The sequence below is a fragment of the Cyrtonyx montezumae genome, unplaced genomic scaffold (assembly GCF_038088225.1).
Source record: "Cyrtonyx montezumae isolate F1298 unplaced genomic scaffold, pur_monq_1.0 scaffold_10, whole genome shotgun sequence".
Lineage (NCBI taxonomy): Eukaryota > Metazoa > Chordata > Aves > Galliformes > Odontophoridae > Cyrtonyx > Cyrtonyx montezumae.
In genome coordinates this window covers 40,725,125-40,742,232 of record NW_027071826.1, presented here as the reverse complement: position 1 = coordinate 40,742,232, position 17,108 = coordinate 40,725,125, and the positions used below count along the sequence as shown (strand labels likewise).

The following is a 17,108-nucleotide window of genomic DNA, read 5'->3' as shown; positions in this document are numbered from 1 at the left end:
GGGGGAGGAGCCAACCCAGAAAATAAGTTTGTATCAAGCTCTTTGGGAAATACTTTGTCACAGTGCTTTTAGTAGTTTCAGTACTGCTTGAAAACAGTTAATTGCATAATGTGCAGAGATAAGTGGGTGGGCCTGTGAAGAACTGCACCTTTAGAACCCCATCTGGGTTTACCTGTGCTTGTACCTGGAGTGAAAGAGATGCATGCTCTCAGTTACCTGAGCGTCGTGGAAAGTCCCGTGGGGTTATTGGGAGTACAGTACAAATTCCAACAGGCAGGAGAATTCTGTAAGCAGAGCTTAAAGCAGGGAGATTTTCTTCCTTTAGTTCCTGTAAAGCTTGAGGAGGACTTTCCCTTTCTTGCTTTACTTTGCACTCAAGAATCATTTATATTTTGTTTTGTGCGTGTAAAGTTTTTGTTAGCTATAAACAGGATGTCCTAGTATATGTATCTTCAGCATTTTCGTCTTGAAAATCATAAGCCAGTTTTCTTAAGGATGAAAATTCATACCTCTCGAGGTATAAAGTTGAAATAATTACGCTCACAAATTTTGACTGGAATATGCATGATAAATACATTCTTGTTTAGGAAAAGTGCTTACAAATTCTGTGCCTGTTCCTAGCAACTTCTTAATGCCAATAGTAACCCTGAAGGAGTTCACTCTGGGCAATATATCGTGCAACAGAATTTCTCATCTTTTACCATGTATGTGTTTTAATGATTAGTCTTTTGATTAATTAGATTGAGGCACATTTAGACTGCTTGTTTAAGCTTCAAGTTAGATTTTACGGAAGTACTAGTATAATTATTTGATGTGTCCTTTTGTTTTAAGCATGTCTTTTGTCACTTTGTCACTTAGTAACTTTTGTCACTACTTCAAAACAGCTCCATCTTAAGCATGTACTGGATATGCAGCTGCTGACAAGCAGCTATCTTGCAGAGTTTGGAAAAATTAGAGAAGCAGTTTTATGCACAGTGTATTTACATGGTACGTTCTTAGGCTTACTTTGATCGTCTTAGCAGTGCAACTGTACTTATTTACTGTCTAATGGACATCGTTGCTCTTTCTCTTTTATAGGAAGTAGAGAAGTAGTTTATTAGCATTTCTCATACAGGTACTTCAGAGCAGTTATGTAGTGTTCAGCAGTCACTGAGGTGACTGATGTGTATTTATTTTCTCATTCTAAGTGGCATTGATAACAAAAGTGGTTTTTGAACCCTGTTTCCTTCAACACTGTCCTCCAGTGTATGACCTTGTTTGTGTTCAGGCTTACTACGAGTAATTGTGTTTAACGTGGTTCAGATTAAGCCTGAATTTTGCCAAACTAAGTTTGAAGCAAAGATAACGCCTAGTGCTTACTTAATGTCAATCTTGTATAGCTGTATCTTACATTGTATCCAGAGTATTCTCTTGGAGTTGATCCAATGCCTTTTTATATTTCTTGTGACACTGTGGCTACAGAATGGTCATAGTTTAGGATGTAGTAGCTATTTCAGTTGCTCAGTAGAATTATCTTCCTGATGGACATTCCGAACCTTAGGAACAATACACAAGTGCAATAGAGGGAGGATTTTCTCCTTGCTTAACAGGGATATCCTAACTCAGATAATTACCTGAAAAGAGAGAAGCTAGTTTTCCAAGTACTGTTCTGGTGTCTTTTATTGTTACAATTGACTTTATAACTGTTGTAAATCTTGAAACTTAAGCCTGCTTATCATGACTGTACAGTTGTATTGGCTTTAGACATCTGTAATGAATTGTAAAGGAATTGCATCGAGTGTTCGTATGAATGCACTCTTGCTGTTGCCCAGTATTTAATGTATTTACATTTGTCTGGTCTGTTTCAGGAATTTGCAGCGCTTACAAAAGAGCTGAATGTATGCAGGGAACAGCTGCTTGAAAGAGAAGAAGAAATTGCTGAACTGAAAGCAGAAAGAAATAATACAAGGGTTAGTTCCTTGTCTTCTTTCCAAGGTCGCTGTTTTTGAAGCATCCAACTACTTGGAGAAAAGCACTGAATATTGAATTTGAAAAGCTAAATGCTTTCTTACCTTGCTATTTGCACATACATTGTCCTGGCAATGTGAATGTATGTTAATAAGGCCTGGAAGCTTATATACAGCTCCAAATATCCCCATGCAGAATCAGGAAAAGGCATTTAAGATCATGGTACTACATGGCATTCAGCTCTCTTCTAGTTACAGTTTTGAGAAACATACAGTACTCAAGATCAGAGGAGTAGAGGGGGCAAGCTGTGGTGGTCTTTCAGTCAGCTTACACAGCTGCCAGCAGAACAGTTAAGAGTATTTTGTTTGTATATCCTTCTAACAAGCATGCTGTTCTTCACATTGTGGAAGAACTGGAAAGGCTCAGTTAAGTAGAAACATCATTTAAAAACTACATAGAATACAGGGAATATGTTAGCTTTTAATATGGGTGAAATGAATTAAATGTTAATAGAAGGTGTCCTTAGACTTGAATAATAGCTGTTTGAAATTTAGAAGCCAAAAATTGATGTTTTAGGTGGCACAGTTTTCTGTAACTATGCAGAATGGGAATAAACATTGCTGCTTTTTGTTTTAGCTATTACTGGAACATTTGGAGTGTCTTGTCTCCAGGCATGAGCGATCTCTCAGAATGACTGTCGTAAAGAGGCAAGCTCAATCTCCAGCAGGAGTTTCTAGTGAAGTAGAAGTTCTCAAAGCACTAAAATCTTTATTTGAACACCATAAAGCCCTTGATGAAAAGGTAATAACTATGCTAATGTTTTAAAAATCCTATCCATTCTTATTGTAGTCCGTACAGTTATATATACTTAAGGTGTGGAAGTTAGTTTCCCTGATCTTTTTTCTGTTTTAAGATGGTGGCTGTGCTAGAACTGTTAGTAACTGTACTCTCAAATGAAGGTGTTGCACTTCAGCAAGGTGCTGTAGTTTATCCCAATATTCTGTCAGTTGTGCTAATGTTCATCCAAACCATGCTAGGTTTATGTATTTGTTGGAGAAATGTATATGCTTAATTATCTGAGTAATATCAGGATTTAGCCTTTTAATTGTGTACTACAACAAGTGGACTAGACAGGAGGAAAGAAATCTGCTTACACTGTGCTATTAAATAAAGCTGATTTGAAGGAGCTCTGCCCTTCAGTTGTATGTGATATTAGCAGCAGACAATGCAAATGGTGAGACTTACTGTGGGCAAATTCTGAATGTTTAATTCCTGGCTATATGCACAGCTCATGTTGAAATATAATTTGCTAATGACAAAACAAAAAGAAAAAGCTATATTTTCAGACATTCTTTGTCTAGGATTTTTTTGTTAGTGTCTGTTGTAACTACTACTGACTTGAGATTAAGCTGATCTCTAAACATAGTGGAAATAAAGCAGCGCTTATTGCCTGAAAGTGTGTGGCAGCATGGTAATGTGTAAAGTTGTTTTCTTAATTTCAAGTAGTTTGATATCACTGAAATGATTCTTTCAGGTAAGGGAGAGGTTACGAGTAGCCCTTGAAAGATGTAGCTTATTGGAAGAGGAACTAGGTACTACACATAAAGAGGTAGGTTTCTTTTAAAAGCATTCTTCAGGTGTGCTATACTTGTAATTTATTCAGCTATTAAAGATTTTCTTTCAGTTTTCTGCTCATAATTTTTAACAAGTGGAGATGACTGTAGCTTTTAATTCTGTAACTTTGAAAGAGCAAAGAAGGAATGGGGGGGGGGGAGGAAGAGGCCGAGAAACCTGAAAACGAAACAAAATAGTTTCTGTGAGTTTAGAAGAACAGCTGTTGGGGTGTAGTGGCATAATTTTTGAGTGCCTGTGACATGTTTTCATAATACATACCTTGCAGTAAAGTCAGTAACTTAGTTTTGTTCCTTTGCTTTTGCAGCTGTTCTTTATATTGCTATTGAGGTAGAAAATGAACTTGAAACTCATGTTAGCTTTTCTTTTCTTTTAGTTAATGATTCTGAAAGAGCAAAATCAGAAAAAAACACTTCCAGATGGGATGCTAGACATAAATCATGAACAAGAAGATACACCAACTACAAATGGGAAGGTAGAGGTATATGCTTTAAGCTGATATATATATATATATATATATATATAACCAGAATATTTTAATTGTAAATGATAAGATTTCTAGTGAAGATTTAATCAAAAAGCCTGTTTCACTTTTTGCAGTCTATCTCATAATAGAACTATTTCTGGGGTGCAATGTTTACTGCTAACTGTTGGTTTTTCAAACTTCTGTATAATATGTAAATACTTTTCTCTTATTAATAGCGATCTTCTGATGGTTCTTTGTGCCATGATGAAAATCTTGCTAAGGTGATTGAACTCCAAGACATCATAGATAAGCAAAACAAGGAACAGACGCAAATGAAAGAACGCCTTACTACTTTGTCTAGTAGAGTAGCAGAGCTAGAAGAAGATCTTGACACAGCTAGAAAAGACTTAATAAAATCTGAAGAAATGAACACAAAATTGCAGAGAGATGTACGAGAGGTGAGGAATAAACTGTCAAAATTTGGGTAGACGTAAGTACGTGTAATTGCTCTATAAAATTTGTCACTGATGATCAGTTAATCCTTGATGTTTGGCTTAAAGATGCCATAATTCTTTACAACATGTTTGTCCTTTTTCTGTTTAAAAGACCTGTTTCTTAAGGCAATTTGTCTTCTGAACTAACCTATTATTTAACTACATACTTTACATAGATTTGTTAAACCACAGATTTAGCATTGTGGACTTGAAGTATAGAAGGTACTTGATCTTATCATAAATGCTGATTGTACCCCGGAAGGTTGTTTTTTTTTGTTGTTGTTAAAGTTCTGTGTGGTTATAGAATCACTTAGTGATGTGGTTGGCAGTTCAGTTCCTCTTATCCATCCATCACTAAACTTTGAATTCATATGTTTTACTGTGTACTCTGGAGGAGATGTGTTCTCATTAAATTGAAGGAGACCTTTAGCCCCCATGAACTCTGATCATCCACAAAATAAAGATCAGTGGTCTTTAACTGAAAACAAGAGAGTTGTTGAACTTGTTAGCTGAAGTTACAACTTATGCTCATAGTAGTGCACTCCCCAGTTTGGTCACTAAATATTTATCCCTGTATTAAAGAATAAATTGTCTTGTGTTTTGGGTAGACTATGGCCCAAAAGGAAGACATGGAAGAGAGAATTACAACTCTTGAAAAACGCTACCTCGCTGCACAACGTGAAGCTACATCTGTGCATGATCTCAATGATAAACTTGAAAACGAAATAGCCACTAAAGACTCCATGCATCGACAGGTTGTAATTTGCTCAGTACATTTTACTCAGCATAATACTAATGGAAATGTTCATAGTCTACTAAAGCACTTCACTTTGCTGTCAGGAAGATAAATGTTTGTACTATACTGTTGTTGATGATTATTTTTTGGTAGGGAGTGCGTTGTACATAGTTTTACCCTGAAAGTTAAGATGAGAGTACATTGGGGAAGAGAAGTGTTTTTTAGGCATTTCAGTGATTCAGTCATGCCACAGGAGGGGTTTTGTTCTTTGCTTAGGCAGTCATGATCTAACTAGAGGATGTCAGGCAACATTTAGTTGACAAGAGAAGTCCATTTGTAATTATTTTTTAATTATTTTTAAGTACACTTCAATTTTAAACTAAATGAATTCTCTGTTTTAACATACTGTTATTTGAAATACCAAGGAATTTTTACTTTATATAGCTCACTTGTTGCAAATTTTCACTGTCAAGGCTCTGCTACGTTTTCTGTACTAATTCCTACGCTGTAACTATATATATTTAGTGATAGAGTTGTTTTCAGAATCTACAAAAATATTTGCAAAAAAAGTTTTTCTCAAATATTGAAAAGGAAGACACCATATCTTTGTTAATTAAAACAGTTTTGGCTATCTTGTCATCCTTAGTTCTAGTAAAGTCAGTAAGCTGTCTCTTTACCTTCCTCTTTGATCAAAGTTGATTACCATTTGAACACTAAAAATTGCTGATCATAATCCTCTGTAGAGTGAAGATAAGAACAGGCAATTGCAAGAACGGCTGGAACTAGCTGAGCAAAAGCTGCAGCAGACTTTGAGAAAAGCTGAAACTTTACCAGAGGTGGAAGCTGAGCTGGCACAGAGAGTTGCAGCACTTTCAAAGGTGAGACAAATGGATATTGTCCTCAAGATCTTTTTCTCTGTTAGTGTCCCACTACTAAAAAAAAAATTCGTTCTTACAGTTGTTTTTGTTAATCTGTTTTAGTTTTTCCCCCAACAATTTTGGATATTGTATCTCCCTGTTTTTTGTTCATCTCTTCAAACATACTTTCATTTGTCATGTTACTTTAATTTCTCTCTGGAATTTGATTAGTTTTTCTCTTAGCTCTGTTGTATTAAGAAAGAGCCTTTCTGAACTGCTACGTTGTTGGTTTTTATTGCAATTCTTTCAATAATAGGCATTAAAGTATTTTTAAAAAGTAACAATTTCTGAAGGTGTAAGCCAGTTTTCTTCCACTGTTAGCCAACTGAGAGATGTAGAGTGAAGAGAAGTAATGGGTAGTCATTAATACAGAGATTTTTAGGGGACTGCAAATGGAATAGCGAAGTCTGAAGTAATATATGCAATGACTATAACCTTTCTGTGTGTGTGTCTCTTTGAAGTCTTAGTTTCTCTTCTTTCCATGTTATCTTTTCCATCCCTTACTGTCTCTATAGTCTGACCTTTTGTCTCCTGGGAACTCTGCTGCTAAAGATGCAAAAGTGTTGGAACTTACCACCAAACTTAGGAAGGTAGAATTTGTGTATTAGTCTTCATTTCTGCTTGCTGCTTTCTGCTTTGTCATGATCAACAAGAAAAAATCATAGTGTCTAGGATAGTGAGGAAAAGCTGAGAATGCATTTAATTCTGATTTTTTTTTTTTTGCTTTTGGGAAGTTTGAATGAAATCCTGCTATTACAAAATCATTTGCAAATAGGAGGTGATACACAGGATACAGTGGTGAGAGGCTTTGTCTTGTTACGTAAATGCAAACTCTCACACTAGGTACTCTTAGTGACAGAAGGGCATCTGTTTTGCATTGTATATTACCATAAATGGCAGTTACACAAAGCATGTTAAATATGTTGTTGTGTTTCAGTGGTTTTATGCTTTTGAAAGTTTTTTTAATAAAAAGTTCTAATTGTGTTTTGTAAATTGATAGGCAGAAGAGAGACATGGCAATATAGAAGAACGGCTAAGACAGATGGAAGCACAGTTAGAAGAAAAGAATCAAGAACTGCAAAGGGTACAATGCACATTTTTGGCACAGAAACAAAGATGGAAGTCTGATTCTCTTTGTGGTTTTCTACCACTCAGCAAAGCTGGTTTTGTTTCATCTCTAAAATGAACCAGAGTTTGTTAGCTCATAGTTGGGAGATCTGAGTCACTTTCTGTGGCTAACTTTCAGTCTCAAGGAAAAGCTGAAAGTCTCTGATCAATTTCAAATAAGTTTGGAAAATACCCTGTTGTTAGTCGTACTTTGTGATGAAGAGATCAAGAATCTCACTTAAGTAATTGAGCATGCAAAAATAGGTTTATAGGTTATAAATAATGAGTTGTTTTTGAAATCTTTTTTGTTTCCAAGTTTAAGCTTAGACTTTGAAACTTCTGATCTCAAAGGATGATTAAAATCTGGTGTCCCTTATACTCCCTTACAGAGGCATGGGGATACACAGTTTTTTTTATCCCTTTGGAAAAAACATTTCTATTAAAGAAGGATGTAGATTAAAGAAAGCAGCATACTGCTTTACAACCTGGCAATGTAAAATACGCATTGTAAGTTACAGGTTTTTTCAGTTACTTTGTCATAGAAACTTTAATTTTTGTTGTATTATCTTAGGCTAGACAGAGAGAGAAGATGAATGAAGAGCACAATAAACGCTTGTCAGAAACTGTGGATAAACTTCTCTCTGAATCTAATGAAAGACTTCAGCTTCATCTCAAGGAAAGAATGGCTGCCTTGGAGGATAAGGTAATCTTAACACATTCCAGCACGTTCGTTAATTAGGTGTTCAGTGTTCTGTAGTGATTTCTGTATTTTGTAATGGGAAATACATTTTTAATTTTTTTGAGGGGGTGTAGGCCTTAAACAAGCGTTTGGGAGCACATCTTTTAGGGTGCTTTATTCTTTCTTAGTTGATTAGTGTGGACTGCATAAATAGGCTTGTCCAGTGTAATACAGTAAGTCTGAAGAATTAGGACTTGAACTGTGACCTTTTCAGTTCAGATTCTTTTTATTTCCCACTGCTTTTGTCTATGTTGGTTACTCTAAATCGTTGTGGAATTATTTCAAGTTTAAACAGTCTTGTGTTTTTTTTCCAAGATGGACAGGTTATACAGATGTAACATAACTATTCCTTGTGTTGTCAGTGAACATTTCAGAGCCTTTTCCTGTATTTAATTCCTATTTAAATTACAACATATTTATCTTTGATTCCTTTCTGCTTTTGGAGCTAGGTCCTTAAGGATTTTTCTTTCATGTCTGTCTTTAAGAATTCCCTTATTCTGTGTTTAAAAAAAAAACAAAAAAAAAAAAAACAGAAAAAACCCTAAAACAGTGCCTTTTATCAGTAGTACTTCGTTGCTGAATTGCAATTGCTTTGTCTTGGATTAGTAAACAGTTAGTTTCTTGTAGTGGAGGCTGAGGTGACCATCTGGGAAAAAGCTGCAGTAAAAGCTGAGTGGCTTATAATGATGTATTCAGGCTTGAATGGGTGTTTACTTTCTTGTGGGTTCATGTTGACTCAGTTCTTATCCCTAAACCTTCAGTCTTTCAAGAATTGTAGTACTGCCCACACCTCAGATCATTAGAGATTCAGTTTTTTCTTTTTCCTGCTTTTGTACTCTGGGAGGTAAGAAAAAACAAGTAGTGTGGTATGAACGTAGGTCCTACTGGCTTTTGTTTGAGTTAATGATGAAGATGCTTGTTATGTGATCATAGAATCATTTGAGTTGGAATGGTCCTTAAAGATTGTCTAGTGCCAGCTCACATGCCACAGACGTGGAGGTCAGTTGACTGGTATCTAAGACTTCTGCCTTCTAGGTTTGAAGGTTGCTATTTTCACAATCACCAGGTGCTCCCAGTACTTTCGACTCTCTTGGTACGGGCCTAACTATAAAGGTTGCTCTGACAGTTTTCATAAATGCAGTTTCTGAGGAGCAGCTGACTGTATTCTTTTTGAGATCAAACATTGGGAGGGATGTGTCAGAGTTAATTCTGAACGCTTCTTTACCCCTCAAACCTGAACTACATTCACTAATAATGAGAAAAGTTTATTTTTGTCATTATTAGTAGCAGCTTCTAGAAAAGCATTCTCCCAGAGACTTTCCAGCTCATTCTTCTATGTTAGATTGGGAAGAAAAATGCATATAAAATTCCAGTACTTTCTTCTGATCATTGAAGCTCTTTTCCCAGAATGATTTGTTTGTTCACTTACGAAAGTTTGTTACAGGTTTAAAATGCAAATAATGGTATTACTCATCTCAAGGAAGTGTATTTAGCAGAACTTTCTGGCAACTTTGGAAAGCAAAGAAAAAGTGAGGTGGTTATACATTTGCTGTTAGAAGGGGGAACCTATTGACTTCTGTTTTATATCATTTACTGTGATCACATTAGTTGAAAATCTTTTTTGATTGCTGTAGCTCTCAGATTGACTGTTAATTTGAATTTGGAAACTGCTTTGAGCAAACAGACTGTAGTAGTTGTATCTTTATTGGAGTTGATTAAAAGTTGCAACATAATTGTGAAGAAAACATCTCTTGCGTTACAGTGATTTTGTTGATCCAACAAGTGAAAACAAAATAAATTCAATGATAACAATGAGTAATGCCTTACTAACCAAACACTGCAAATGTAAAGTACTTTATCTGTCATACTTGCTGTTTGGTTTTTTTGGTCAAGTAAAGAATCTATTAAATGTGTATAGAGCTTCTACTGTTGTTAAATCCATTGTTTACATGGCTGTATACCAGAAAGAATATGCTTTCAGATGTGATCAAAGTGGAGCTGTGTGAGCAATAAACTATCTACTAACTTAAAATGCATCTGTATTGTTATAACTGGAGTTTGTTAGTAACTCGTATTGGTTATGGTTTAGGAGTGGTAAGCTTTTATAGATAACTTGTGATGCATTTTGTTTTAGAATTCACTTCTTGGAGAAATTGAAAATGCAAAAAAACAAATAGAGGAACTTCAACATGAGAAGGTATAGTATGCATTTCTGAAATGTTGTATTGGAAAACAGTTGCTGCATTGCTATATAGCAGACACAGATTAGGCTTGTCCCATAAAGCTCAACATTATTAATGCTACTCAGTCCAAAAATACCAATTTTGTGGGCTGATATTTTAAATTTTATAGTGGTGTTTGCTTCAGTTTTGTGATGTTTTTATAGATAGTATTTTGTTTTTTTCTCAGACATAACACAGTTCTGAATGTGCAAAGTGGCTGGATATATTGGCATTTTGCTGAAGTTTAAAGATTGCATAGGTGTTTTGGTTCTTTTTACTGTTTATACATAAAACTATAAACAGTAAAAAGGAAGGAGAAATACTTGAGAGAAATGGTGGGCATTTTCTCCTAGGTGTATACTTAAAGCAGTGGGTGTCGTAAGATGCTTGTTTGATAAAGTTGTCTTAAAATTCTGAGAGAGAGAGAGAGCTTTATTAGACTTGATTGTTCCTTTGCAATAGAGACGGGCACTGTAACTGGTAAATTCACTTCTTGAATAATAGTGTTGGAGCCTTTCATTTCTTTGCGTCCTTACGAAGTGATGATTCATTTTATGATCACTCTGTTCAGAAATAATACTTGTTATTGCTTATTAAGTCACAGGTTTACTGCATCTCCCCAAATTGTTTTAGTAAGTAGCTAGGCCAAAACTATTGCAGGCTGTGATTTCGTAATAAAATGAAGAACATACTCAGAATATTTTTGCAGGATGTGCTTTGCATTTTTGTATAGGCCACTAGTTTTCACACAAGGCACAGATGTTCATCATCAGCCACTTTCTGGAGTCTCTCATTGTTTTCTCATTCAGCTTTGTTAAATTCCAAGTTTTTACAGTGTGGATGAGTACTAGAGTTAAGTGTGGATGCTTTTAGGACATGTTTTTCACTTGAGAAATCTTGTTTCATATTAAATATTCCCGTTTAAATTTGCTTAAGTTAGTAATGTATGAATTCTGTTCAGTAGCTGCTTTTAAAGTATGTATGTAGAGTCACAGTTAGAGTGCCAAGAATTATCCTTCGATGCCTTTGTGATGGTGCTGTACTGTGTTGCAAAAATCATTTTGGTTTTATGTTGCTCGATGCTAAACTGGGTAAAACTGGTTACATCTGAGTTTCATAGAAATTAGATCAATGGGCTAAATGTTAGCTTGTAAATTAGGATCTGACGCTGAATTTTTTAATGCATATTGTTACATATTATATCCATTTTTACAGGATAAACTTGTATTAAATATTGAAACTTTAAGGGCTGAAAATGACCAAGTGAGACTCAGAGCCACGTCACTTCATCACAGGTAGGAGCACTTAATTGTTGTTCAATTATTTTTCTCATTTCTTGAAATAAAACTTTACCTATTTTAAATGAAAACTCTTCAGGTTTAGCTATAAAACATTCTTTATAGAGCAGCTAAGGCTGCTGTTACACCATTTAAAAAAAAAAAAAAAAGAAAAAAGGCACTGTGGGGACAACAGAAATCATTTGGGTGGATTTCTTAGCTTGTTTCAATCCTTTCTCCATCTTACTAATGATATTTCCTCCTGTCTTAGCCGACCGGATTTCAGGTACCCTGTGGCATCTTCGTCTGTGGCTGACAGTCACGCAGACTCTTATGGCACCTACTCTGTGCTGAGGCGTCCTCAGAAGGGGCGTTTGGCAGCGCTCAGAGATGAGCCTTCAAAGGTAACAACTCTGAACTGACATGACAGCAACAAAATATTTGGTGAGAAAGTAGATTAGATAAAGCTAACACGTTGCAAGGAGTTGGTGGAATAGGATGGTGCAGCAATAAAACAGCTGGATCTTGTATTTCAAAATATATTTGAGATGTGCTTGCATCTAGGTATTCTGCTTCACAAACACATACCTGCTAGGCTGTGTAATTGTATTTCAGTAAATGCAGTTTTGGGACTCTTAAATTCAATTTGCTTTAAGTATATATCAGTGCAGTATAGTCTGAAAGAGTCCTACCTCTGTCTGTTCACTTTGGATTTCAACTTCTGTTCACTAATCCAATATGTTACTGTCCTGCAAGCAGGTCTTGCGAGCTCCCTTTTTACGTAAATCTGATTTGAACATTTTCATCGTGTTTATTAATCAGACATTTTTTGATCATATATAGCCATGATAATGATGTTCTAGTTTATTTATTGGGTCTGAATATTTTTAAACTGTACTGAGGTGTAAGAAGCAATGTTTTCTACACAGCTTTTTATATTGCATCTCTCTAAACACTGCTATCTTGATGGATGCGTTCAGCATGTAAAAAGTTGTTAAAACATCTTGAAAAAAGTAGAAGTGTCACGTGTTTCACATTCCATATATATAATTATTTAATTAATTCTCTTTAAACAGGTTCAGACTCTGAACGAGCAGGACTGGGAGAGAGCCCAGCAAGCAAGTGTATTGGCAAATGTGGCACAGGCATTTGAAAGTGATGTTGATATATCTGATGGTGAGGATGACAGGGAGACTATATTCAGTTCAGTTGATCTGCTGTCACCAAGTGGTCAGGCTGATGCTCAGACTTTGGCCATGATGCTTCAAGAACAGCTGGATGCAATTAACAAAGAGATAAGGTATAGCATATATGCTGTTCATGTCTTTCTAAAAAATGCGTGACACAAGAAATCCTTTTTGTATGGTTACTCACAGAATTGTTTGCTCATTCACTTTCCTTTGGGGGACTGGAAGAGTGGGAGTTGACAAACAGAAAAGCTAGATTGATTCTACCTTAAGTATTCCTTTCAGGACTTCAGTATCTTTTGTGGAATTTTCTAGATGGACAGCAAGTCCTTCATGGTGGGAACAGTTGTAGTATTTACAACCTCTTTTCAGATTAGTTTATGAAATTTTCAGTGATTTTCAGAAATTTTCTGTCAAGTGCTGCTGCTTTTTAAAATGCTTCTGTGGGCCATTCTGTTTATATGGTACTTGTTTGAATGCCGTATTCCTGTGGAACTTCTTTTTCTTTTAGGCTTATACAGGAAGAAAAGGAAAACACAGAACAGCGTGCAGAGGAAATTGAAAGTAGAGTGGGTAGTGGAAGTCTGGATGCCCACGGCCGATTCCGGTCTATGAGCTCCATTCCTCCTCCCTATGCAAGTGGTTCCCTTGCTGGTTCTTCCCCTCCTGGTAGTGGTCGCTCTACCCCAAGGCGGATTCCACATAGTCCAGCTAGGGAAGTGGACAGGCTGGGTATCATGACGCTGGTAAGTATCCACTACTATTAATTTTCCAAGAGAATGTTCCTTTTCCCATAGGAAATGCATTTGATTTTCCCCTTCTTCATACACTTGACTCAACTTGTTTTTTCTCTATTTTTTTCTACTGCTTCCTTTCAACTTTTGTAAAAAGTGTAAAGTAAAATCACAAGGATTAAAAACAAAACAAAAAAATCAGAATTCAGTTCTGTTGTTTGGTCAGCATCTCATACAGAGGTATTCCTTTTGTTAGGATTTTTCTTCGTGGTAGGAATAGTGTTTTCTCTCCCTTACTCCAGCAACAACTTACTGTCTGTTTAAAGCTTTTTTTTTTAGCTAAATATTTAAGTAAACCAATTTTCACATCTTAAATTAATCTTGAAATTTGTATGATGTCACAGATGTGATAATATCAAGTGCGAGTGTCTTTTCTTAGCCTATTAAACATGTAGATGAATGTTAGACCAAGTAGCTGATGTAGTGGCAGCTTGGTCTTTGTAGTTCACTGAGTTGATAAGGATGGATCCATTCTTCTGACCTTCCTACAACTGCTTAGAAAAATTAGTCCTTCTAGGAGGCTCTTTATGGAGTAAGTCTACCTGTAAAAAAAAAAAAAGACCAGTTTTCCACCTTTTTGTTCAAATAAATTTTAGACATATCTCCTTAATATAGGGAACACATGTCAGAATTAACAATATGTCAGAATTAAAAGAATACTTCTCTCTATATACATTACTTTGCCTCCAGATTTGGAACCTATGGTTAACAGTTGTGGTACAACATCATGGTTACTGCAGTGTATCTTGGATTATTGCACTTGTGTCATGACTGTAAGATTCAGTGGACAGGGAATGCTGTCCAATACTGCAACAGCAGACAGACTTCAACAGGCTGACGTATCTAATCCAGGTCTCTGATAAGGGTTTAAAAATAAGTATTTCTGCCACTTATTTTTCCAGCTTTGTTTAAATGAATGTGTAATAATTTTGTGTGTAATGGAAAGTTCGCCTTAAAAAAAGAATTGTCATTCTTTTATATTTAAAAAAAAACATTTTTTCTGGCTCAGATCATATCCAGAGTCAAACGCATCGTTATTCCATAGAAATCAACAAATTGCAAGAGGTGGAGTGCTTTATATCCTTACTCTCACAGTAAAACGTAGCTGAGTTGACTAACCTCTCTTAAAAGAAAAATCATGCAAGAAAAAAAAGTTAAATAGCCAAGTTTATGAAAATGAGATCAGAAGAATATTTTGTTAATTCATTTTTCCCCCAGTTGCACTATGTATTGTAATGGTGCACTTATCTATTTTCACACTTGGTAACTGATTCATGAAAGTATTTGTGATAGCATGCAAGCAGTAAGCTGTGCTTTTAGAATTACTGAGCAAGAGATTTCTAGAAACTTTTGGAAAGGCTATTGGGAATTATGAGATAGAATGGGTTCTTAAGATTTTTGACAGCTGCATTAGATTGAGTGTGATGACAGCATTAGCTTAACTAGATAACTAAAGAAGTGTTGGGCAGTACAGATAGCTGAAAACCCCTCATCTAGGCTAAAAGCTATCAACTTAATTCTAAAACTCATAGCTCTCTTCAACACTTTGCATAGTTACTTTCCATTCCATATTGCAAACACATTCAGATTTGTGCTGTCAGATTTAATAGAGGAAATAGCCTGAAAATTGATTATGAATCTGATGTTTTTTCTCTCAACTTATTTTATCTAGTACTCTACAGTCAAAGTACAATAATAAAGCTGACCAATTTTGTGTAGTTTGTGTCCATTGTAGTTAGATGTTAAAAAGTTCGTTTTAAAAGCGCCAACAACAAAGCAGCCAAAAATGAGTGCTATTTTACTGACTTCATTTTTGATTTAGTCTTCTGAAATAGTTTGTAGCTAAATACAATGAAGACAAATAATTTAAATTTAATTTTTGTCAGTATTAGCTTGAATAACTTGATAACCTGTTCACATGACTCCAGGTTGCTGTCTTGGTCTGTGAGATGGCAGAATTGAGAAATACCTAAAAATAACATACAGTAGGTTCTGGAGTAGATAGGGGATTAAATAAAACTGATAGCAGAATCTAAATCAAGCATTCCATCACATTAAACTTCGTAAAAAGAACGTTGTTATTGTGTAGAAATGAGCTACTGTTGGCCCTCTTTCACAGTTGTTAGTGTCACTGCTTTTTATGCTGTATAGCACAACTGCAGTATTTGCTAAGATGTTGGAAATTAAATAATGATGGCAAGTTATTCAGTTCATTGCCTGCTATTGCTACATGTAAGTTATGTTGTTCAAGGAAAGGAGAGTCCATGACATAAGACCCAAAATCCTCTGCTTTAGAAGCAACAGCTCGTGCTCCAAATTGCTCTGCTGTTCTTCTTGCTAAAGATAAAATGCACATCTTGTGTGCCAGTTTTGCCTATATTGAAATATCTAGAGTATTTCTGTAGGCAGTCAAGTCTAAACCTTGATTGTTTTTCTTCCTTTTCTGTCTTCAGGCATACATTTCTAAATGTGATTTGAAGAGTGCTTCGTACTCTTATGTTGTTCTGTGCTGTTGCTGTAGTTGTCTTAATTCTCCCTAGTATATTTTGTCTGTGGTAGTTGTTTCAGTTTATGCTACAGTTTACAAATATGGCTTTTCCAAATTTTTTTTGCACGCGTCTTTCAGCCTAGTGATTTAAGGAAACACCGTAGAAAGGTAAAATCTTTAGTTTATTTACTGATGTGCCCCTTCGTTTTCTTACTCTTCTTCCAACTTGTTAATGGATACCAGAAGCATATGAGAGAATTTGCTGGTTAACTGTATAACAAACATAAGTTCTTTGATATTGAATGTCAAATGGCTTTTTTTCTTAACCAAAGTGTGGGTTTGGTCATTTCTTTTTGACAACTTTTTTTGCTGCTGTGTGGTATAGCTGTGTTCTGTTTGTGATTTATGTTTTGCAATCTTAATGAAACAGTATTTGATTTCAAGGATCTATTAATGCATGCACAAATAAATTGTAATTTCCATTTTTTTAAACAGAAGATTAGCCATGGCCACTGGTACATAGAAACTGACGTTATAGAATTTTGCTAATTATCTAAACACAACAGTGAGAACTTCTTTTCCCAGAATGTTTTTTGGTATTTGCAGTTTGCGTAAACTGGTGTCAGCTAGGTTGGTTTAGTGGAGCTGATGGCATTACTTTAGTTCTTAGATCTGTGAATGAATAAAAGATGGCTACTTGCTTATTTCGCTATCTGAGACTGAAATGTAGCAGCTTGTCAGTGAAGGTTAAAAAAGAAAACAGAAGTTCAAACTAAAGCCAGGCAACTGTAGAATAGTAAGGGCAAGAGTAGCCTTTTAACATGGAATTATTGATTTTCCTTCTAATATTTTCATGTTATTGATATTGCTTTCATGTTTTGGTATATTCCAACAAAACCCTCAAGTTTTGTTTTCCATTAGTCCCCAGCTTCTAGAGAAGAGGTACGAGATGATAAAACGACAATAAAATGTGAGACATCCCCACCTTCTTCACCTCGATCTTTGCGTTTGGACAGAGTCCAAAAAGGAGCTTTGCATACAGTGAGCCATGAAGATATCAGGGACATTAGAAAGTAAGTAGCTATGAATAAGTCAGGCCTAC

General features: G+C 35.6%; 1 protein-coding gene across 5 annotated transcripts in view; it reads left to right on the top strand.

Annotated features, from left to right (window-relative positions):
* The window catches only part of PPFIA1 (PTPRF interacting protein alpha 1), a 51,877-nt gene that overhangs the window by 17,860 nt on the left and 16,909 nt on the right, over positions 1-17,108 (top strand). For 3 of the 5 annotated variants that reach the window (XM_065755028.1, XM_065755026.1, XM_065755027.1), the window contains exons 3-17: positions 1,848-1,949; positions 2,584-2,748; positions 3,482-3,556; positions 3,956-4,060; positions 4,282-4,503; positions 5,148-5,294; positions 6,019-6,153; positions 7,193-7,276; positions 7,871-8,002; positions 10,173-10,235; positions 11,476-11,555; positions 11,809-11,941; positions 12,614-12,837; positions 13,236-13,470; positions 16,928-17,079. In XM_065755028.1, the coding sequence (XP_065611100.1) occupies positions 1,848-1,949; positions 2,584-2,748; positions 3,482-3,556; positions 3,956-4,060; positions 4,282-4,503; positions 5,148-5,294; positions 6,019-6,153; positions 7,193-7,276; positions 7,871-8,002; positions 10,173-10,235; positions 11,476-11,555; positions 11,809-11,941; positions 12,614-12,837; positions 13,236-13,470; positions 16,928-17,079 (2,054 nt within the window). The remainder of the gene's footprint in view (positions 1-1,847; positions 1,950-2,583; positions 2,749-3,481; positions 3,557-3,955; positions 4,061-4,281; positions 4,504-5,147; positions 5,295-6,018; positions 6,154-7,192; positions 7,277-7,870; positions 8,003-10,172; positions 10,236-11,475; positions 11,556-11,808; positions 11,942-12,613; positions 12,838-13,235; positions 13,471-16,927; positions 17,080-17,108) is intronic. The other 2 variants (XM_065755030.1, XM_065755029.1) reach the window with 1 other exon arrangement.